The following is a 24,305-nucleotide window of genomic DNA, read 5'->3' as shown; positions in this document are numbered from 1 at the left end:
GGAGAGGAGAGGAGAGGAGAAGAGAGGAGAAGAGAGGAGAAGAGAGGAGAAGAGAGGAGAAGAGAGGAGAAGAGAAGAGAAGAGAAGAGAAGAGAAGAGAAGAGAAGAGAAGAGAAGAGAAGAGAAGAGAAGAGAAGAGAAGAGAAGAGAAGAGAAGAGAAGAGAAGAGCTTTGTAGGTAATGATAGATTCTACATTATGCTTACTTACCCTCAACTTCTGGAAATTCTCTAATCATCTTGCTAGAGAAGATATATCCAAACTCTTCCCTGAAAGTCAAATGAAAGTTTGAATACACAGAATTTTCAGCCTGTGAAACTGAGGTTCCTGATTTATACTCTAAAGATTTCTTAACTCCATTTAAAAAATTGTTTAAAAAAATGAAAGCTAAATATTTATGCTTTACTTTCTTACATATACAATTCTTTATAATTATTCAGAATTAAGTAATATCGCTAATTAACCAATAAATATTAAAATAAAAATAACATGTAATACATAAAAAGAGCAATATATGAGAGTGAAACAATAAAGGAAAGACAAATATACTACTGATTAAAAAAAACCCAGGCATTAGTTGCTATAAATTTAATCCGTTTCTACACATGAGATATTTTGGTCCGTCAACAAAGCACTGTTGAAGAAGTGAACAAGTAAATTTCAAAGTAACTGGAAATCAGAGTTGCTCCTTTTTCATCTGTTAAGTCAAAAAGAAAAAGTACAAAGTTTCAGTTCCTAACTAGAGTGATTGGGAATCAATTGAGATTTCAAATATTTTAAGTATTCTACACACACATACACATGTAAATTAATACACCCAACTTGTCAACAGTAAAGCTTCAAAGGCTGTCCTTCAGAACTACATTTACAGCAAAAGTTCTTAAAATGCTGGCTGAAACAAATGAAGATTCATTGATTTTTAAATATCTTGAGATCTGAAGTTTTCACTTTGTCTTTTCACCAGAGAATATTCCTTAGGCAAAGTACACTGGTGATACTACATTTTGTCCATACTTTATTGCAGATTCAAACTTTTTGAAGCTGATGCAACCATCAGAATTCTGATTGACTTCTCTGTAAGAGTAAAGAGATTTGGTACTTAAAACCCAAAAGGCATTATGTAAAACAGACATTATATTTAGTTGAAGATTTCCAACACCAGTATTGCTTTTGAAGAGCTCAAGAGTTCTACTACTTGAATTCTATACAAAGAATTAATGAACTAGAAAAATGCTTTTTGTGTAGTACAACTCATACAAGGATCTCAAAGATTTCTCAACAGGACAAGTATCATTATGTGTATTCAACAGGAGGTAAAAGTTAACTACAATATGACTTGTGCAACTTTAGCACTTTCAGTACAAATTTGGTTCATAGACCTCATCCTTAATTCCCCAATTTCAATCACCTGTGGCTAAGATCTACAAAGTTTCATAACAGAACATGCAACAAGAACTCTAGGCCTTTAGATACTGCAAATTTCCCAGATTTCCCCATGACCTTCCACATGCTGTGAGCAGCTTATTTTGAAACAAAGATTATGTTAATAGAAGACCTGCGGCCTATGGTTGTAAGAAAAAGAAGCTAACTTGTATATTTGTGTATGCTAAAGTGAATATTCCAATGGTCAAAAAAAATCTTTGAAACATAAAAGCTGTTAATATTTATTTCCATGATATAAGCTGCTGGAAGATGGCAGTTTGATAAATGCCATTGACACACAGGGTTTTTTACCAAACACACTTTGCAAAATTATTTGATGCAGTTACAAATGAGGTTGACAAACTAGTACTCTGTAAAGTATTTGTCTTAGTTCTGTCGAGCTTTCTTACTAGAAATATGAGAGTTACAAAAAAATTAAACCATTAAAAAATTGATGAATCGTTGGATCTCAACATCCTCTGATCAAATAGTAAAATATTTGGTTTATACCAATGTACAGTCCACAATTTTATCCATAACCTGGAATAAAATTTATGATTAGTACTGATCAAATTTACAGGTGACACAAAGACTGCTAGAATTATAGTGCTGCAAACTTTGCCATCACCATTAGTGTCCAATGATAGTATTCCTACTATTTGGAGCATGTAAAATGGGATGCATCTTCTACATAGACAAAATTGAAAATTCCAAAATTGTCCATGCTGTTTAGCAGAGACACATTTTACTATCCTGTGAGTGCCCTGGAAGTTTCAAAGAGATTCTCTACCCTAAAGAAGTAGTACAGTAATTCAGTTTTAAAGAAAGCTTTACAGAAAGGGATAGAATGTCCTGTTTGACACTTATTCTAAAAACAGCCTCGAGAAAATCCTGTGTAGAACAGAAAATAATTTATTTACAACAGCTTCAAATGCAGAAACACAGTTACAAAGGTTACCAAGACTTACATGAGAAAACAGAACACTGCTTACATCCTCACCTCAGTTGCAAGCAGCTTCTCTAGATTATCCAGCTTTCAAGACATTAATGACTACTGAATAATGACACTAAAGAAAGATTTCTTCTGAAAAATATACTACATCTTTAATTTTGTCTTTGCGGAAGAGGGTCTCTGTTTGGAATATGTGCTACCCCTTTCCCTGAAGATTAAAATATTATTCTCCCCTTCAATAAAAATTACTAATCTTACATCTTTTTCAAGAATCACTCAGGCTACCAACTTCCCACCTCTTTGGAACTTTTAATGTCATTTGGTAAGATTCCTTTCATCTCTTGGCAATAAACTTGGCAAAAATTTGAAGGAGTGTTTAACTTTGTTATCAATGATCTATTAACCTCTTGTGAAATAGACTTGGACAGACATCATACAAAGTTCAAACCTCATGGTGAAATGAGAAGCTTTACATGCCCATAAACTAGACAAAATGACAAACTGTCATTATGGAAATATTTAAATGAAATTAATTCCTTCAGCCCATTGTTGGCTGTAGATTAAGACTAAAACATGATGATATTCTATTGCTTTTCAGATAAGGACAAGTTTGATATGATGATCACCCTTAATCAAATCTTTAGGGATAACATGATAGCTGGAGATGACCAGTCATGCAGTTTCTTATTGAAAGGGATCCTTTCAAACACCCTATGACAAAGAAATGCAAACTTATTCACTAGTGAAGGATGACTGCAGGTCACAATTACAAAATTGAGATGCTGCCCTGGAAAGCAGTGAATGAAAAAGACTGAGTCATAGAAAGTTATCAAATGAAGTCTTATCTTCTATTGTGATGCTTTGCACAAGAGGGTGAATATGCTCCTTCAGTGTATAAGGATAGTATATAAAACAAATACAAGACTGATTTTATTTCAGAATACAGTGTTAGGAAAATTATGAAGAAAACACTGTGTCTGCTTTCTGGCGCACGCACTTCAAGATGGATACTGTGGAACTTTAACTGAAAAGAACTTAAAAGAATTTATATAACTAGTGTATTTATATGAGTATTGGAAAACATGTCTTGTAACGAGAAATCAAAATACTCTGGTCAGAAAAAGAAGATTGGAGAACTGATCTAATCAAATCAAGACCAGAAGTGTATCTCTAGGGAAAATACTTTTAGATAGTAAATATCCTTGTAAGCTTACAAGGAAAGTCATGATGATAGGCACATGTTGAAGCCAAAGCTAGGAAAGTTTATATACTAAATTATTTTTTTTTAGAGATTGATCAGCTATTGAGGTAACTTGCCCAGGGATACGGGAAGTGATACTTCATTGGTCTACCCTCCCCTGGGGCATTCACTGTACATTCAGGCATTTCCTAAACCACATGTGTATGTCTGCATGTAATTATTCATGATGAATATTTATTGCATGGATCTGCCTAACAGCTCTTAAACCAATGTGAAGCCCATGGCTTGAACACCTGCTCTAAGATTAAGTACCGCCTCTTATTTGTTTTGAACCTGCAGGTCATTTGATCCTTATAATTTATGTACCCTTCTCAGTGACTATTATGTATCAAAGGGTGCATAAAAGGGATCTGTTTTTAAAGATCACCCATTGAAGCATTTTTTAACAAAAAGCCTGTTTTAATGACAGTAACTATTATTATAACCTGTGCTATTTGCAAGTAAATTAGTTCATTCAAAGAAAATGTACAGATTTAAATACCTGAGAGAATGTGTAATACTCAAATAGCAATATCTGTTTTCCTAATATGCTGATGTATTCTCAGAATTTAATTCTGGAAGATCACAAGTGTTTTAGAAGTTAGTGCTGACACTGGCTAAACTGCAGGTAATGGGAGTTTTACCATTAATTTTCACCCAAAATATCTGAGTTATGAGCATAAATCAGGTCTTCAATGTTTGTATTCACTACATGTGCCTGTTAGGAAGCTGCTTTTGAAAAATGGCTCTCAACTTTCATGGTGTTTGTTCAACACCCTGAAAGCCACTAATGGCTCTTTGAATTAAGAATCACTTTTTGAATAACCTTTCAGAAGAGATTAGCAAGACATGTTGGGTGATAAATAAATGACAAATAAACTGGGAAGTTAGCTGTTACAATCTGAAGAAACACTACATTTATTTAAATGTTATGGATTTTTGGAATCTTGCCAAATGTAATCTGAACGTGAAAATGGCCTTGGAGTGTTAAATTTTCATTTTCATCTAGCTGAAGCAAATGATATATTCATCCTTGTGATTATGAAAATACTGTGTCACAGCATATTGATCTTTATTTCACAGGTCACTATTCATTTAGCACTCTTAGTAAAATATATATAGATAGTTCAAGGTATGTAGTGCCTCCGGTAGATTGTCTGATCTTTCACAGAAAATTGAGTAATAATCAGCATCACAAGTTACTGACAGTGAGATATAAATTATTCTCTTATACAATTAGATAATTGAAGACTCCCAAAATCACCTAAGTGTATTTTCATAGGAAACTGGATTAGATAAATGGTACTTTCCTTCTGACAGGAATATTTTAACTGTAAATCCAAGTAGAGGAAATGAATAACCTAAAAGACTAATGTTTAATATGTTTCCTCTTGAAGTTTCATGTTTATTAATTCACTGAAATGAGTATGTATCAGAAAAGTATCCACATGCAAATACATCCTATCCTTTTATATTATAAACAGCTGTATATATTAATCAGCCACTTAAACTTTTTCCTAACTAACCTCACAACAATATGGTCATGTCTTGTAGTTACTGTGGTAAAAACACTCATACAGATTTTGGCCATAGTATTTCCTTTTGTTGCATGGAAAGACTCTCACATAAGCAGTACCTCTTAAAGTAGGAGCATAATTTCAAATATACTGTATCTATCTGATTTATACACCTTTTTTTTAATTATTAATCAATCATATCTCTCCAAAACATGCAAAACTACAGATCAAAGATTTAAATTCTACTCTGTATTTCCCTAGATAATTCAGCATCTGTCCTAAGCAGTAAATCGAAGCATTAAGCAATCACTTCTATTACTAAAAGAAAAAAAAAAAAAGTAGTGAATGCACTGCAGAGCCAGAAGACCTTACCATTGAGTTGGCTTTCAACTTGTTAGTGCAGTAGGACTAGCCCCAGAAATCAAATAAGAGTCAGGATAAATTAAACTTTGCTCAGATCTCTGATGCTATGGCCATACATTTGATATATGTAAGTGAAAAAGGTGTCTTAAAACTAGTTTGTATTTCTCCACTACGTAAACATTTTTACAGATCATTAATTATACTACTAAATATAGATGGTTCTTACTTTTACTTTGAAAGAACTGAAGTTAACCCTCAAGACGGAAGTTTTCATTTAATCTATTTTATGCAGGCAGAAGTTCTCATAGAGATCAGTGAGATCAGAGACCAGATTCATCACATAAATGAAATACAGGAAGAGAAATATAACATATGGGATACACCACTGAGAATGAAAACTTCAAGACTCCTTCTCACAGCATTCTACATGAATAGGGGTTTCCTTTGGTTACTGCTCCAAATAGAGAAAAAAAATATTTCTTTAGAAGTGACAGAAATGGTTATTTGACTTTCCAAATAATTTATTCTCTAAAGCATGACTTTAAAACATTAATGATACATTTAAGTTTGGGTAAATCAGCCTTAACAGGTACCATAGCTAAATATGAAAGACTTCTGTGTACAAATAAAGTTAGAAACGTGAGGAATTTTAAATATTTGTTTCCAAACACCTTTAGTTTCCAGTTAACTGAGGTTTATGAGAAACAAGTTACAGAGGCCCCTACTTTCCATGCACAGTTGCAATTTATTAAATGCTTACACATAGAGGCATAATACATGGCATTTTATGCATTGCTATGTAACAACCATTTTCTCACAGCAGATAAAAATGAGATATACCACATGTATGAAAAACTTATTTCTGTAACAGTCCATGAACTAGAGTGATTTTCTTAATTGTACATAATTTTTCTCGCATGCTTAGTCAACAAAAACTTAGCAATATTATATACCAATCCTCCTGAATTAGAGACAAAAGCACGCCAAGCACACAAGGCTGGGTCTTCAAATCACTATTTCTCTGCAATTTACATTTCCCTGGTTTCAGGACATACCAAGAATAGCAGTGTTTTTTTTCCCCTATTTATTGTAGCCTTACATATGAAATGTGTACACATTTCTAACATATGTTTCCAAAATCTACATATCAAGTTCCCTGTTATCTCATTTGCAAAAAATTATTTGCTGTAGATGCCCCATTTCTGGCAGTGTTCAAGCCCAGGCTTGACATGGCTCTGAGCAATCTGCTCTAGTGGAAGGTATCCTGCCCATGGCAGGGGGATTGGAACTATAAATCTGAGGTCCCTTCCAACCCAAACCATTCTACGATTCTGTTTCAGAGAACTGCTAAGGAGTGCAGCTTCCTGAATTACCATGTGGATATCTGAACTGCTTATAAGTACTGTGAGCCATTCAGCTATACTGTTTTGCAACTCTCACAACACATTTCTTGCCTCATTAAATATTTTCTACACTTCACATGCTGCATCTTACTTAGGATACCAGAGGCTAGCAGGTTTGCTGGCTATGAATGATTTAGGCCTCTAGTCTTTTTTGCAAGTATTTCTGAGCATAGTTCTTTTATGCTTAGGTTCCCGGCGCCTTTCAGGTATAGCAATGTCTACCTCAGCTTCACTCTTCTGATGTGGCTGTGACAATCCAAAGCCCATTTTCCATTAAAATAACATTTGTCATTGAACTATTTATGGAAATCTAACGTGAATGTCCCAGGGAACCAGCCTACACAGGAAACCCATGGTGTTTTCATAAGGTAAAGGCACCTAAGAACATCACTGCTTCTTTCACTAAGATCAAATTACGTTAGACTTTAGTCCAAGGAAGCAGAAGCATGGAAGAAATGCAACTTACCTTGTGATCCAGGGATCTTCCTTTACTGCTCTTCTACTCTTTCTGACACTGTCTTTCCTTTCTCTCAATCAGAAAATCTGGATTCAATTTCTAATGGTATCATCAGTTAAAATTTTATCATCCATTGCATGCACCTCAGTGATAAAGTTTGAAAAATTATGTTTGCAAATTCTATTTAACCTTATTACTGATATCCCTTTTTTCAACGTTGATTTGTACTGTAGAGCCACTTCTTATAATGATAGAATCATAGAATCATACAACAGTTAGGGTTGGAAAGGACCTTCAGATCATCAAGTTCCAACCCCCCTGCCATGGGCAGGGACACCTCCCACTAAACCATATCACCCAAGGCTCTGTCCAACCTGGCCTTGAACACCGCAAGGGATGAAGCATTCACAACCTCCCTGGGCAACCCATTCCAGTGCCTCACCACCCTTGCGGTAAAGAACTCCTTCCTTATATATAATCTAAACTTCCCCTGTTTAAGTTTTAACCTGTTACCCCTTGTCCTGTCACTACAGTCTCTAATGAAGAGGCCCTCCCCAGGATCCCTATAGCCCTCCTTCAGACACTGGAAGGCTGCTATGAGGTCTCCACGCAGCCTTCTCTTCTCCAGGCTGAACAGCTCCAACTTCCTCAGCCTGTCTTCATACAGGAGGTGCTCCAGTCCCCTGATCATCCTTGTGGCCCTTCTCTGGACTTGTTCCAACAGTTCCATGTCCTTTTTATGTTGAGGACACCAGAACTGCACGCAATACTCCAAGTGAGGTCTCACAAGAGCAGAGTAGAGGGGCAGGATCACCTCCTTCGACCTGCTGGTCACCCTCTTTTTGATGCAGCCCAGGATACGGTTGACTTTCTGGCGTGCGAGCGCACACTGAAGCCGGCTCATGTTCATTTTCTCATCAACCAACACCCCCAAGTCCTTCTCCACAGGGCTGCTCTGAATCTCTTCTCTGCCCAACCTGTAGCTGTGCCTGGGATTGCTCCAACCCAGGTGTAGGACCTTGCACTTGGCATGGTTTAACTTCATGAGGTTGGCATCAGCCCACCTCACAAGCGTGTCAAGGTCCCTCTGGATGGCATTCCTTCCCTCCAGGGTATCAACCGAACCACACAGCTTGGTGTCATCGGCAAACTTGCTGAGGGCGCACTCAATCCCACTGTCCATGTCAGCGACAAAGATGTTAAACAAGACCGGTCCCAACGCTGATCCCTGAGGGACACCACTTGTTACTGGTCTCCAGCCTGATATTGAGCCATTGACCACAGCTCTTTGTGTGCGGCCATCCAGCCAGTTCTTTATCCACCGAGTGGTCCATCCATCAAACTGATGTCTCTCCAATTTAGAGACAAGGATGTCATGTGGAACAGTGTTGAATGCTTTACAGAAGTCCAGGTAGACGACATCAACTGCTCTACCCCTGTCCATCAGTTCCGTAGCCCCATCATAGAAGGCCACCAAATTGGTCAGACAGGATTTCCCCTTAGTGAAGCCATGCTGGCTGTCACCAAGCACCTTGTTGATTTTCATGTGCCTTAGCATGCCTTCCAGGAGAACCTGCTCCAAGATTTTGCCAGGCACAGAGGTGAGACTGACTGGTCTGTAATTCCCCGGGTCATCCATTTTCCCCTCCTTGAAAATGGGGGTTATATTTCCCTTTTTCCAGTCATCAGGACCTTCACCTGACTGCCATGATTTCTCAAATATGATGGACAGTGGCTTCGCAACTTCATTTGCCAGCTCCTTCAGGACTCGCAGATGGATTTCATCAGGACCCATGGGCTTGTGCACGTTCAGATTTTTAAGATGGTCTCGAACCAGATCCTCTCCTACAGTGGGTGCAAGGTCTTCATTCTCACAGTCCCTGTATCTGCCTTCCAAGACTTGGGTGATCTCCCAAACCTCCTTTATGCACTGAGCTTCAAAACAGTATGGGTAAACAAAACTTGTCTCTCATCCTGGTGGCCCTCAACTTACTCGTTGTGACTTGACCAATGTCAAAAGCTTTGTTGGGTAACCTGCTGCATTCCTGCCATGAGTCAGACACAACTGCTTTACTGCCTTTTTCCTCAGATTAAATGTTAAGAACATAGGGTTCAGAATTTTATTTCATATCTTCACTATCTGACTGAGAACTTCAATCCTGCTTTCTTTGGAGATTACAATACTAACACCACCACCACCACCAATAATTTTTTTTTTTTAAGTCCATTTACAAATTTGTTAAGCATGTTTTCCTACTATATGGTCACAGTTTTATAAATTAATATTGGCTCCAATAGGCAACTATTATAAACTAGAAAAATAAGTCATATTAACTAGAAAATCTCTTTTTATTCTTTCCTGCTCCGCAAACTGCTTATGAAAACAGCAATAAAACCACGAGAACATTTTCTTAGACTTTCCAAATTACCATCCTGTGCCACAAACAGATTCATAAAAATATTCCGTAAGATTAGAATACAATTCCAGAGAGTAAGCAGAAATATCACTTGAATACACATTAAACTATAAAAGACCATACAGACCTGTGGGTCTGCAAGAGCTGAAATCCTGTATTACACAGTTTGAATTGCTCTAAGAAACTCACACTTGACAATTATTCAGAAAAAAAATAATACCACCCAGCAGCAAATAACTTGAAAACAATTGCTAGAAACTGCAGAAATTGATCTTAACAGTTTTAGAATAAAGTTTTCACATCTGTTGTTTAAAATTTATTGTATCTTTTACACCCAAGTTTTACTGCTAATACATTTATTTAATATTTTAAAATAAGCTATCAGAGAACAATTTAAATGAGAGCCAAGACTTCCACTGCATTTAGAACCAGCCTAGAGGCACACTGTCACACTGATTGAGCCGTGAGAGTAAAAATTGCACATCATGGAAGGAGTCCCTGCCGAGGACAAAATGACCCACCAACTGAAGATTCAAGGATGACAGCTTCTTCAACAAGCTGCCTTCTGTTCTGATTAACCAGCTGGCTCTTTCTACTCACCCTGCTTGCTTCCTTTTTGATGGGATTCCTGCAGAGCTCCACAGCTGTTCTGTTACTAATGTGTATATTAATTTCACTTCTTTAAAAACCTAAGTGTTGAGAAAAGCCAGTCTGATCTTTAGTAAACACGGAAGAATTATGAAGGTAACCCTGGTTTTGCTTCCTGAAATGGGACATGCTGTTGGAGTACTAGCAGTCAGAAGTTTCAGTTAGGTAGGACTGTTTAAGGAAGCACTTGGATTGGCATTACTATCAAGGTAGAAATGCACCTTACCTTCACCTTACCTGCAAGGCTGTTCAAGTTTTAAAAATTACTTTTAAAAGCAGAGAACAAATTATTTACTGATTATTTACAAATTAGCTGAGGAGAGAACTGCATCAACAATATGTTACCTTCAGTTGTTTCTTCTTTGGGATAAATGCTAGCTAACTTGCAGACTGCAGGAAGACACACACACATATATTTAATGGGTTTTCTCACTCTTCAAAGCTGCCCTCTCAGATCGTGCAAGCTAGGTAGAATCAGATCTCAACAGTTTCAAATAAAACACATGCATTTTAAAAGAATAGAGTAATGATAGTGCTCCAGCACTCGTTCCTCTAAATCATTCTGACAGCAATGTTCAGCATGGACAGAGTAGATACACCGTGACATAGGATGCTACCTTTCTAAAAAGACTTAAAATTGAGTATTGAAGGTCACAAGCACACAAATAGGCTGAGAGGTGGTGAGTTGAACTTGCCTTTTTGTCCAAAGCTACAAACCCACAATGAAAACTTTGACAGAAGTGGCAAATGTCCTTCTTGATGAATGACACAATGTTCTCACACTCTTAAATGTTTCTTTGTCATGAACAGCCTTCTTTTTCTTCATGCTTTCAAATGCACATCTGCTCATCTCTCTGTGGCTGCCATGTTGCAGCAAAGTTTAAGCTTCACAAGTTAAGAAAGCACATTGATGTGGTCGCACTACATGCATACACTTGAATCCAATGGCACATTCAAAAGATATTCTTGCTAGATCTTATTATATTCTTGTTGCCTACACTTTAAACTGAATACTACCAATCACCTGTCATGATCTGAATTTATTACAGGACAGAGGATAGAAAGAGCATTACTGTCACTTTCAGACAATCCACAATATGTACCTCATAGTACCCTTTTTCTTCAACCTTATTTAAAATACAGGCATAGAGACTGAAAGAACTGGAAAGGTTTCATGACCTCCAGTGAAAACACAATGTAGGCATTACAAAGCTTCATCCTTTTACCATATCGCATCACTTGCAGTAACACAATGTCACCAAACTGCTTTAGTACTTGAGCTTATGGATAAAAAGCAAAAGGTGGAAGCAGAAACTGAGAAAAATATAAGTTGGGCATGATGTCAGGAAGGAACACTTAATAGAGCTTGTGGCATGGTGAAGTACCTACTGGCTGATGTTCCACACTCCCATTTTGGCAAGTCAGTCTATAATTTAGAACTGATCCTAGACCTCTCTCTCTGACAGTAACTCTAAAACAGGTACAAGAATTCATCCTGTCTTTGCTGTTGATGATTTGGCCTCTGTAGTACATGTTTTTGTCACCTTTCAGCTGGACTATGGCAATGCCATATACTGGGCATGAAGCCATTAGCCCTTAGGAAACTCAAAATAGTACAGAACACAGCAGCACATTTCCGCTGCAACCCAGGGTACTATAAGCTCATCAAGTCTGCTTTAATCTTCTACACTAGCTCCGTAAAATACTGAGTCAAGTTTTATGTCTTTGTCATTATCTTAAAGGTGCCCAATAGTATAGGAACAGAATACTTAAAGGATCAACTGAGAACCTGCAGCTCTGTCCCATTAACAAAAAAGCTTATTTTGTGCTGCAGATAGAGCTTTAACAGAGAATAGTCTAAAGCAGTGGAACAAATGCTCATAACATCTAAAGCATCGTGACTTGCTCTTGAGCACAAGAAGTAATTTTTGCATCTTAATGTCAATAACTGGTTCTTTTGTAATACTAACACAGCAGTTAGTTTGAAACAAATTCACAAAAATCTAACAAGTTTCTCTTTGCTGTAATCGGAAACGATAAAGGAAAATGGAATCACACTTACATGTTACCCCTATTTGATCTGGAAATTACTTGGCTACAACGATAATGTCTAACATTTAAATATCTGAGTAGAAAAGCATTCTCTGTTTCTTCCAAATGTAGTGGCACTGCATGTCTTACATGAACCCGGATATTCCATGTCAGTGACAATTAATCTAATTGCAAAAAAACCCCACAAACAAAACCAAACCCAAAACATCAGAACAAGGTGTTTTGAGCCCTTTAGCAAAAAAGCAAAATAATAAGAGGCAACGAAAAAAAGTCCAAAACACTTAAAAAGTTTGAGGACCAAAGTGTGATTTATTTTCAGGGATACAGAGTTGTAAGTGCCTAACAGACCTAAAAAGTAATGTGGATGTTAGGCACTTTTAATAATTCTATTTAGATTTTTTAAAGACAGTAACATATTTAAGGTGATATAAAAAGCTGAATTTCTCATGCCACATCTTGCGTGAAAAGATTAAATAAAAAAAAACATGGAAAATCCAGAAACATTCTATTCAGCAAAGGACAAATATAAATGAAAATTTCTCCAGGGACATACTAATTGTAGTGTCTCTGTACAAATTATCAAAATGGATGCCATACAGTATTAACAAAAATACTGGTTTTATCAACAAAACCTGTTCTGTAATCAATTCGCCTTAGGAATACAAACAATGATATAATCATCGTGCAATAAAAGCTTCTGAAAACTGATGATCATTTAAGTAAAAGGTCCTGCCTCCCATTAAGCCTTCTCTGAGACATCAAGTTCCCCTTCTGTACACCTGATTCAGTTACAGAAACATGCCTTAATTTCTTAATTGTATTTCTTAGTTTCAGTAAATGAAAATTGAAATATTACCTCTACCACATCAGCTCCTGTTAGACTTATACTCTAAATATCACTCAAGTCTTCAAGTAAGGGGATAGTTACAAGGACTCATAAATAAATCTCAACATTAATGGAAAGAAATCCATCTGTCTTAAACACTGCAATACGACAAAGGAAATCAAATAATTTCTATTACTTCTAATATGAAACTACATCAACTGAACCATATAGTACCATCTTGAAGTTGATTATAAGATGAGAAATAGGACAGAGATGATAATCATTTAATCCCTTAAGAACAGGTATTCTGAAGAGCTTTTGTGCACTTTGTGCTCAACAGTATTCTAGTATGTTATGATCCAACTAGAAAAGAATTATAATGATGAAGAAAACTATGTTTCAAGTAACAGAGAATTTTCACAGTAAGTCCTGAAAAAAAGACAATATAAGAAAATTAACCCATTTAACAGATGGTGTCATACATGAGTGCACCGATGCACTGACAGTGACAAGTTCATGTTATCAGATGTGGTGAGTTGTAACTTCAGAACTAATGTAGCAGAGATTAATACATACTTGTTAATCCTGAATGCTGAGGATATATGTGTATGGAACTGAGAGACAGCTTTGGTCTGTTGGTTTTGACTGGTTTTGACTGTATGTTCACTGATACATTCAAATGAAATCCTAGCTCTGATTCCCAAACTGAAGATGCAGACAGATGACACATGAATACCCAAGCAGCTTTGATGTAGGAAAAGGCAGTATGTTTGCTCAAGAGGGAGTTTCATGAACCCCTTGAGAACAACTAAGTGCAACCTATCCGTCAGCTTGCTGGAGTTCTTTGTTGCTAACAGACCACAATGGAGCCCAAGAGAAGGGCATGTCTGGGATGTCCCAAGGTCTGCAGGTGCTGTTACTGTTACTCTCATGGGACCCTTCCTCCAAGATGAGCTGCGGAACACCTCTTCAGAATAACTCCTTTTCTACAATGTACTTAAAAGAGCATGAAAATGACTGTATAACCTTCCTATCACTTTTTTTTTTTTTTTTGCAACTGGCTTCACATTTTCAATTTCAATTTTGAATTACTTTGGAGAAACTTGTCTATTACTGTGAAATGTTTTAAAATGTTTTAACTAGATGCTTCTTAGTGGCTGAGTAAACACAGAACCAACAGTGCCTCACAGGGTCAATCAAATTTGCATGCAGCCTAAAAAACTAGTTTGAAGAAGAAAACTAGAAGAAAATATCACTAAAGCAACTAGGACAGCAACATGTGATCTGTTTTACATACAGGTTACCAAATAGTTATGATTAATTTATTTTATAATATAGTATGTGGTCTAGGGAGGACAGCATTCAATGTACCTCATCCCTTTCAAACCACAACACAATTTTCTTAAAGAACAAAATAAAACAAAACCAATAGAAAATCAGAACTAATATCAGTTGCTGTTAGCGTGAAGGAGATAGGCATAAGCTTTCCATCATTGGCAACCCTGCATGCTGGGCCTGCTCACATCTTGTGATATGTTGGAAGTACCCCATCATATATGACCTCAGCTGGAGTACTGCGTGCAGTTCTGGTGTTCTCAACATAAAAAGGACATGGAGCTGTTGGAACAAGTCCATAGGAGGGCCATGAGGATGATCAGGGGACTGGAGCACCTCCCGTATGAAGATAGGCTGAGAAGATTGGGGCTGTTCAGCCTGGAGGAGAGAAGGCTGCATGGAGACCTCATTGCAGCCTTCCACTATCTGAAGGAGGGCTATAGGGGTGCTGGGGAGGGACTCTTCATTAGGAACTGTAGTGACAGGACAAGGGGTAATGGGTTCAAACTTAAACAGAGGAAGTTTAGATTGGATATAAGGAAGAAGTTCTTTACTGTAAGGGTGGTGAGGCACTGGAATGGGTTGCCCAGGGAGGTTGTGAATGCTCCATCCCTTGCGGTGTTCAAGGCCAGGTTGGACAGAGCCTTGGATGATATGGTTTAGTGTGAGGTGTCCCTGCCCATGGCAGGGGGGTTGGAACTTGATGATCTGAAGGTCCTTTCCAACCCTAACTATTCTATGATTCTCTTATTCTAGTGTGCTACATAAAGGCAACAGTATACATTGTAGAGCTTTGGTTCTTAATACTGTTACGTGGATACAGTTGGTATTAATACACAACCCTTGACTTAATGAACCACAGAGATAGAGTTATAATAGATTTCTATTAATACTTCACTTGGTAGACTTATCACACTGCATCTTCTGTTTCAGATTTACATAACTGTTTTCTTAGACTATGTATGAATTTTAATATTATTTTAAAGATGCAGCTTTTAAGGACAACTTCAGATACACAACTTTCCTATAGTATTTTATAGAAAAAGGAAGAATGTGACCATTTTCTTACATGCACTTCTGGAAAAATGTCAACAGGACTTCTTTTTAAAACTAGTATTCATAGGAGATTTTGTAATTTATAGATATTAGCTTTTAATAATAATGATTGCAATAGATTAGAAAGGTAGTGGGAAAGAGTAAAAATAGCAAGATGATTTTTGCAAAACAAGAATCTGAGTAGACTCAGAAAGCATAATTTTCCAACAGCACTTCACATTTTTTTCAAAATGCATCCATTCCTACAGCAATCTATAGAAAGCTACTTCACATTTTATAGATAAATGTTCTGGTACAACTGCACCCTGTAATATGAGGATTTAATGCAAAATCTAATCGAGTTGCATAGAATGAACTAGCTTTCCCTTTAACCTTTTGTTTTCACATTAGAAATAAAGAATATAAACACAAAAATTGCCACACTAGATCAAATAATTGGTTTTATCTTGTACTCAGCCTTTGACAATTATTAATAGGAGATATTTCAGAAAAAAAAATACTAAAGTATTTGTAAGTACTTATAAGTACTTTAAAGTATTTGTAAGTACAAGTACTTTTACCTGTATGGGCAAGTGGAAGTACTTGCCAGTAGTGCTAAGTATTGAAACAGGTATTCACAGAGGACTGCTCTTCCCTGTGAAGTGGCTGCCTTATACTCTAAGTGTTTGTATTTAGTTACCTAAATAAAAATCTATTTAACATAACTTCCTGTATTTTTACTCTTCATAGAAGCAAAGGCTTAAGCCTTTTCTGAATACTATTGAATATTAAGATTTATATGTGTTCTGTGCTCCTGCAAGCTTCATTGCATTTTTTTCATATGGTGTTCATATTTTTATTACAACAGAAGATAAATACTAGTTCAGAATGAGTTCCTTGTCTTTTTTTAACATCATATTTTTTGTTTCTTTCAATCATGCATGTTCTTATTCAGTTATCTTATTCAAGCTAACTGATCCTAATCTTTCCAATTTCTTCTCACATGCAGATTTGCCCTTATCTATAATACTTTTTGCCCATTTCTGGATTTTTTCCATTAAAACTAAAGCCCTTCCAAGTCAGGAGGTAGAATTTATGTGGTTTAAATTATCATCAAAAAGTTCTGTCTGGTTGAAACTAGTTATCTTGTTTTTGTCTAGCCACTGGAAAGAGGGAGAGGCACTTCCTGAGAGGAAGTCATCCAATACTACCACAGGCATCTAAGATAGGTGGGATGACTCATCCCTGGTAAATAATCCTTAAAAGAAGATGAGAGATGTTTCCACTGAATCGCATGAGACACCCAAAGGAAAGGACAGCAGTTTACATCAGTATATTACAAATATTCCAATATTGCTTTTTTCCTTGTTTCTTTTTCATCCCAACACTATCTTCATGTGTTTTCCATAATGCTCCGTACAAGCAGAGATATGGCTATGACAGTATGCAGATCATTTTCTTGAGTAGCTGCAGAGTTATTTAGAACTGAGAATGCATGACTGTTGCAAACCATTCCTTTGGCTGTATATAAACTTAATTGTTTAGGTAATGGTGCTAATTTCCAACTAGGCTACTAATTTAATTTGCCCTGAAGGTTCCATTAGATATCTTGATAAATTCTTGATATTCACCCCCTTTTAGTTAATAAATATACAAAAGGAATATAAACTTTAATCAGATGCAATCCCTCTATTCAAGTCTCATGTTTGCAGTTTACTCTCTTTTTTATGCATGCATTTTTCTGTTTTTCAGACATAGACATAGTCCTATGCCTACAACCCTAATCCTGAAAGCGCCCAAAGCTCTGATCAGCATAGAAGCTTGTATGGAACAAAAAAATAAAATGTCCATAGAGAATCTACAGTGTCTCTGTGGAAAACTACTACAGTGTATTTTTTCCCACACTAAACTCTGTTTCGGAAAGTAAGTGTGCTTTTTTTCCTACTTCCACACCCATTAAGGCTAGGTAAAAAACAATTTAAATTAAATACATGAAAGCAGTTAGGTACACTGGATCTCCTGTACCCAGAAGTCTTGAGGAAAGTAATGAGATCCCATTATTTAGCAGTGTAGATTATGTAAGAGGAACATGTGAAAAGGAGACAGCCAAATTGCAGTAGTATTTTAGAAAATAATGTGCCTGGCAAAATCTTGGAGCAGATTCTCCTGGAAGGCATGCTAAGGCACATGAAAAACAACAAGGTGTTTGGTGACAGCCAGCATGGCTTCACTAAGGGGAAATCCTGCCTGACCAATTTGGTGGCCTTCTGTGATGGGGCTACAGAACTGATGGACAGGGGTAGAGCAGTTGATATCATCTATCAGAGCTGGGGGAGATCAGCGTCCAGGAGCCTCAACTCAGAGCGGCGACAGCCACCGAGGGAGCCTCAAGTCCTCGACAGGACCTGCCCAGGAGCCGGCAGCTCAGCTGACGAGAGCGAGCAGCTGACTCACACGGGGCGGAGCCAGGAGCAACGGCGCCAGGAGCAACGGCGGCACCAGCCCTGGCTGGGTGAAAACCTGCCCCAGGGAGGGCGAGCGACCAGGAGCGTAACGAACAGAGCGGGTCGAGGCAGTTCGCGCGGGCAGGCGAGCACCCGTCGTATGATCAGGGCCCTGTCCAGGAGCTCTGCTCTGGTTGCCCCGGCGGTGGCCAGTGGAGGCACCCAGACAGAGCCGATGAGAGGGGAGGCTGCAGTGCAGAGCTCGGAGTGTAGAGAGTGCCTGCACTCTCTGGTGAGGGGAGGGTGCGCAATGGGCAGGGCTGCACTCGGTGCTCCCTGGTGGAGGTCCTCCTGCAGCAGGTGGCTGAGCTGCGGGATGCTGTTAATAGGCTGCGAGATGTCAGGGAAGCTGAGAGGAAGCAGGAATGCTTGCTCCTGGCCCAAACTGTGCAGGGGCCTCGAGCTTCACCTTTGCCTCATGAAGGAAAGAAGGAGGCCGTTAACCTGGGAAGCTGGGAATTAGTGACCAAAAAAAAAAAAAGGCAGGAAAACGACAACCAAAAGCGAGGGGCTTCCCCCTAAATCCCCTGTCTCCACGCAGAACAGCTTTGCTGTCCTGCAGGGGGCTAATGAGGAAGCGCACTCGAGTCAGAAACAGCCGGCTGATGCACTGCTAAAGAAGATCTCTACTGGTGCTGCTAGCAAAAAGCAGCGGGTTGTAGTAGTAGGGGACTCTACACTGAAAGGGACAGAAGCACTTGTCTGACGGCCAGACCCCGTCTCAAGGGAGGTGTGTTGCCAACCAGGGCACGGATCAGGGATGTGGCAGAGAGGCTGCCTGCTCTAGTAAGTCCCACGGACTATTACCCACTCCTGGTGATACATGTGGGTGCCAGGGACGTAGATAGTAGTAGCCTGGGGAATGTAAAGAAGGACTACAGAGCCCTGGGGGAGGTGGTTAGGGGCTCTGGAGCTCAGGTGGTCTTTTCATCAATTCTCCAGGGTACAGGGGAGGACCTAAAAAAAAGCTAGGAGGATTAGCCAGGTTAATAAATGGTCAAAAGGGTGGTGTCATAGTCAGGGGTTTGGATGTCTTGAACACAGGACCCGAGCTTGTAGGCCAGGTCTAGTGGGGGCTGGTGGAGCTGCTAAGGGAAAGAGCAGTTTTGGTAGGAGGCTTGCCAGACTGGTCAAGGAGGCTTTAAACTAGATGTGTTGGGGGAGGGAGGCATCATTCCATTCCAACACACCCAGTCAGTTGCCAGAACCTATAATAAATGCCTGGAGCAATGTAGAGATATCCCAGCTGCTCCAGCCAATGAGCCGGCTTTAGTTGGAGCTCAGCTCAGATGCCTCTATACAAAAGCCTGTAGCATGGGGAGCAAACAAGAGGAATTAGAGGTGTGTGCACGTCTACGGGGGTATGATATAATAGGCATCACAGAAACATCGTGTGATGGCTCCTAAGACTGGAGTGTTGGAATGGAAGGTTACAGGCTCTTTAGGAAGGACAGGCCTGGCAGGTGGGGAGGGGGCGTTGCCCTTTATGTTAGGGATAGGCTGGAGAGTATGGAACTCTGTCTGGGGACAGGTGAGCAGTCCACAGAGAGTTTGTGGGTCAGGGTTAAAGGGAAAACAGCTATGGGAGACATTACTGTGGGGATCTGTTACAGACCGCCTGATCAAGGAGAACCTGCGGATGAAGCACTCCATAGACAGGCAGGAAAAGCCTCACGCTCGCAGGCCCTTGTTCTCATGGGTGACTTCAACCACCCTGACATCTGTTGGAAGGACGGTACGACCCAGCACAAACAATCCAGGAGGTTCCTCGATTGTGTGGAAGACAATTTCCTTCTGCAAGTAATGGAGGAGTGGCCCAGGAGAGGTGCCGTGCTTGACCTAGTGCTCACCAACAGGGAAGGGCTCGTTGGAAATGTGACTCTCCAGGGCAGCCTTGGATGCAGCGATCCAAGATGGATGGATGAGATGGTTGAATTTGAGATCCTCAGGACAGTGAGAAGAGCGTGCAGCAAGCTCACTGCCCTGGACTTCAAAAGAGCACTTTGGCCTCTTCAGGAACCTGCTTCGGAAGGTTCCATGGGATACAGCCCTAGAGCGCAGAGGGGCCCAAGACTCTTGGTTGATATTCAAGGATCACCTGCTACAAGCACAGGAGTGTCGCATCCCAACCAGAAGGAAGTGCAGCAGGAGGGCCAGGAGACCTCCTTGGATGGATAAGGAACTGCTGAGGAAAATTCAATTGAAAAAAGAGGTTTATAATAAGTGGAAGCAAGGACAGGTGGCATGGGAAGAGTACAGGGATGTTGTCTGGGAAGCTAGGGACCAGGTTAGGAAAGCTAAGGCCCAGTTAGCATTAAACTTAGCTAGAGGTATTAAAGATAACAGGAAGGGATTCTACAGGTACATAATGAATAAAAGACTAGGGAGAATGTAGGCCCCCTCAGGAAGCTCTCAGGAGAACTGGCTACACAGGACTTGGAGAAGGCTGAGGTTCTGAATGACTTCTTTCCTTCAGTCTTCACTGCCAAAGGCTCTGACCGCACCACCCAAGTCTTGGAAGGCAGATGTGGGGACTGTGAGAATGAAGACCTTGGGCCCACTGTAGGAGAGGATCTGGTTTGAGACCATCTTAAAAATCTGAACGTGCACAAGTCCATGGGTTCTGATGAGATCCATCCACGGGTCCTGGAGGAGCTGGCAAATGAAGTTGCGAAGCCGCTGGCCATCATATTTGATAAATCATGGCAGTCAGGTGAAGGTCCTGATGACTGGAAAAAGGGAAATATAACCCCCATTTTCAAGGAGGGGAAAATGGATGACCCGGGGAATTACAGACCAGTCAGTCTCACCTCTGTGCCTGGCAAAATCTTGGAGCAGGTTCTCCTGGAAGGCATGCTAAGGCACATGAAAATCAACAAGATGCTTGGTGACAGCCAGCATGGCTTCACTAAGGGGAAATCCTGTCTGACCAATTTGGTGGCCTTCTATGATGGGGCTACGGAACTGATGGACAGGGGTAGAGCAGTTGATGTCGTCTACCTGGACTTCTGTAAAGCATTCAACACTGTTCCACATGGCATCCTTGTCTCTAAATTGGAGAGACATCAATTTGATGGATGGACCACTCGGTGGATAAAGAACTGGCTGGATGGCCGCACACAAAGAGCTGTGGTCAATGGCTCAATATCAGGCTGGAGACCAGTAACAAGTGGTGTCCCTCAGGGATCAGAGTTGGGACCGGTCTTGTTTAACATCTTTGTCGCTGACATGGACAGTGGGATTGAGTGCGCCCTCAGCAAGTTTGCCGATGACACCAAGCTGTGTGGTTCGGTTGATACGCTGGAGGGAAGGAATGCCATCCAGAGGGACCTTGACACGCTTGTGAGGTGGGCTGATGCCAACCTCATGAGGTTTAACCATGCCAAGTGCAAGGTCCTACACCTGGGTCAGAGTAATCCCAGGCATAGCTACAGGTTGGGCAGAGAAGAGATTCAGAGCAGCCCTGCGGAGAAGGACTTGGGGGTGTTGGTTGATGAGAAAATGAACATGAGCCGGCTTCAGTGTGCGCTTGCAGCCCAGAAAGCCAACCGTATCCTGGGCTGCATCAAAAGGAGTGTGACCAGCAGGTCGAAGGAGGTGACCCTGCCCCTCTACTCTGCTCTTGTGAGACCTCACCTGGAGTATTGCGTGCAGTTCTGGTGTCCTCAACATAAAAAGGACATGGAACTGTTGGAACAAGTCCAGAGAAGGGCCACGAGGATGATCAGGGGACTGGAGCACCTCCTGTATGAAGACAGGCTGAGGAAGTTGGAGCTGTTCAGCCTGGAGAAGAGAAGGCTGCATGGAGACCTCATAGCAGTATCTGAAGGGGGCCTATAGGGATGCTGGGGAGGGACTCTTCATTAGAGACTAGTAACAGGACAAGAGGTAACGGGTTAAAACTTAAACAGGGGAAGTTTAGACCGGATATAAGATGGAAATTCTTTCCTGTTAGGGTGGTGAGGCACTGGAATAGGTTGCCCAGAGAGGTTGTGAATGCTCCATCCCTGGTAGTGTTCAAGCCCAGGCTGGACGAGGCCTTGGGTGATGTGATTTAGTGTAAGGTGTACCTGCCCACGGCAGGGGGTTGGAACTAGATGATCTTAAGGTCCTTTCCAACCCTAACAATTCTATGATTCTATGATTCTATAAGATATGACAATAGCGGTAGGACTTTGGAAGGAAAAATACGTGGTGACCATCATTCTCCAAAAGTAATTTTCTTCCTTGCATCTGACCAGGCTTATTCATTTGTGCAGAACATAGTGTATTTAGTATTTTAGAAATTACGCTTTCAACCACCATCGGTCCAATAGAACAAAATACTAAAGTGCTGAAGTGTACAGCAGTCTATGAATTCTGGTGTGTAATTATGCAAGACAAACATTATATATTCGTAGTAAATGGTATTTACCTTCTTTCCATCCAACTATTTACATGTTATAGAGGAGAGGCATGCTTTTAATTTGTAGCTTCTCACATTTTTACTATGCAAACCAATGAAGCAATAAATTTGTTTGTAATAAAGGAATATTTCTGCCTATTGAAATTTTAATGGTAGTGGCATCACAATACAGGTTTAACTTTGTAACTATGAAAGAGAACAATAAAACCAAATTCATATACATGCCAACATATCTACAAAGAAAATACAGTTCTGAAAGTTACAAAATACCGTTAATACTTTACTATGACTTTATTGCTCAGTTTATTGCTCACAGGTCATAAGTTCACCATATTTTCCAGTAGATTACTTTTTAAATACTTCTGTGCAGATAACATTGCTTTGATAATAATTTTTTGTATGAACTGTTTCGGAGAAAGAAAAACAATCTTTCTCGTGTGAATGGGTCAGAAAGCAGATATGCAAACTAATAAAAAAGAAGAAATCCGTTTAATATATCAATATAGTTTTACTCTACATGCTACCTGCTTCTCCTTTATTAACACAGCGGCATTTACAGCCAAATTCCCCCATCATAATACTTGACTTTTTTTTTTCCTTTCTCTGATTTCATATTTTTAAATCCATATTCAGCTTTCCAGACTACCTTATCTTTCCTGCTATAGCTTAAATCATTAATGCTGCTAAAGAAAATACATTCCACTTCATTACTCTTTCTTTCTTACCATCTCCTTCCTAAGTTCCTAATAAAACCTGAGTTGTGTTGCGAACAGTAGCACCTGTATGCAATTTTCCTTGTTACTCCAGTTGAAAAACTTATTAGAAAATGATGATGTTGTTAAGTTAGTAATGTTGGAAGACAATTATAGCTAAATGGTCTAAGTCAAATGATAAACATTTTCGATGTACAGCAACCGTTTCTTTACCGCTGTCTTTGGAGGGGGATAGAAATTGCCAAAGTCTAGATGGGTTGATAAGAATACTACTCCAAGTAAAGTACTATAGGAGCAATGCAAACTGGGTATTTCCATATCAGAAGATTCTGATGAAGGATATATTTATAAGGATTTCAATACTGAGGAAACTAGCTGGTTTGAATCCAGTTCTTAGCAATCATTAATACAAAGTGAATACTTACTACACAGTATTATATGTAAGTCTTGACAATCAAGAACTAAAGAATAATGCTACAGTATTACAGTGTAGGACATGGCTGTCCTGGGTTCAGCAGTAGCAGTCATGTTTCTCCTCCTTGGTAGCTGGTGCAGTGCAGTGTTTTGACTTTCAGCTCGGGAACAGAGCTGATAGCGATGTTTTGGTTTGGCCAAGGACTTTGTGAGCCTCATTCTCTGCCAGGGAGGAGGGGAGGCCAGGAGGAAGCAGAGACAGGACACCTGACCCAAACTGACCAAAGAGCTATTCCATACCACAGCACGTCATGCCCAGGAGGTAACTGGGAGTTAGCCGGAAGGGCTGGGAGACTGCAGAGCTTGGTCGGGCTGGGGGGGGCGAGTTATCGGTCGGCTGGTGGTGAGATGATGTATTCTCTTCCCTTGTTATTTCCTTTATCATTATTATCATTGGTGGTAGCAGCAGTGATTTGTGTTATACCTTAGTTACTAAACTGTTCTTATCTCAACCCGTGGGAGTTGCATTCTTTTCAATTCTCCTCTCCGTCCCTCCGGGAGCAGGGGGATGGCAAGAAAGGGGGGGAAGTGAGCGAACGAATT

General features: G+C 39.7%; 1 protein-coding gene across 1 annotated transcript in view; it reads right to left on the bottom strand.

Annotated features, from left to right (window-relative positions):
* Nucleotides 1-224: 224 nt before the first annotated feature.
* EFCAB11 (EF-hand calcium binding domain 11) overlaps nucleotides 225-24,305 on the bottom strand; it is a 64,723-nt gene continuing 40,642 nt past the window's right edge. The window contains exon 5 of the mRNA XM_062637404.1: nucleotides 225-1,073. Coding sequence (XP_062493388.1) covers nucleotides 974-1,073 — 100 coding nt within the window. The 3' untranslated portion in view covers nucleotides 225-973. The remainder of the gene's footprint in view (nucleotides 1,074-24,305) is intronic.

The sequence above is a fragment of the Pezoporus occidentalis genome, unplaced genomic scaffold (genome assembly GCF_034315485.1).
Source record: "Pezoporus occidentalis ecotype Australia unplaced genomic scaffold, CSIRO_AGI_Poc_V1 ctg115, whole genome shotgun sequence".
Classification (NCBI taxonomy): Eukaryota; Metazoa; Chordata; class Aves; order Psittaciformes; family Psittacidae; genus Pezoporus; species Pezoporus occidentalis.
The sequence above is the reverse complement of the archived record's forward strand: the minus strand, read 5'-3'. Positions and strand labels throughout refer to the sequence as shown.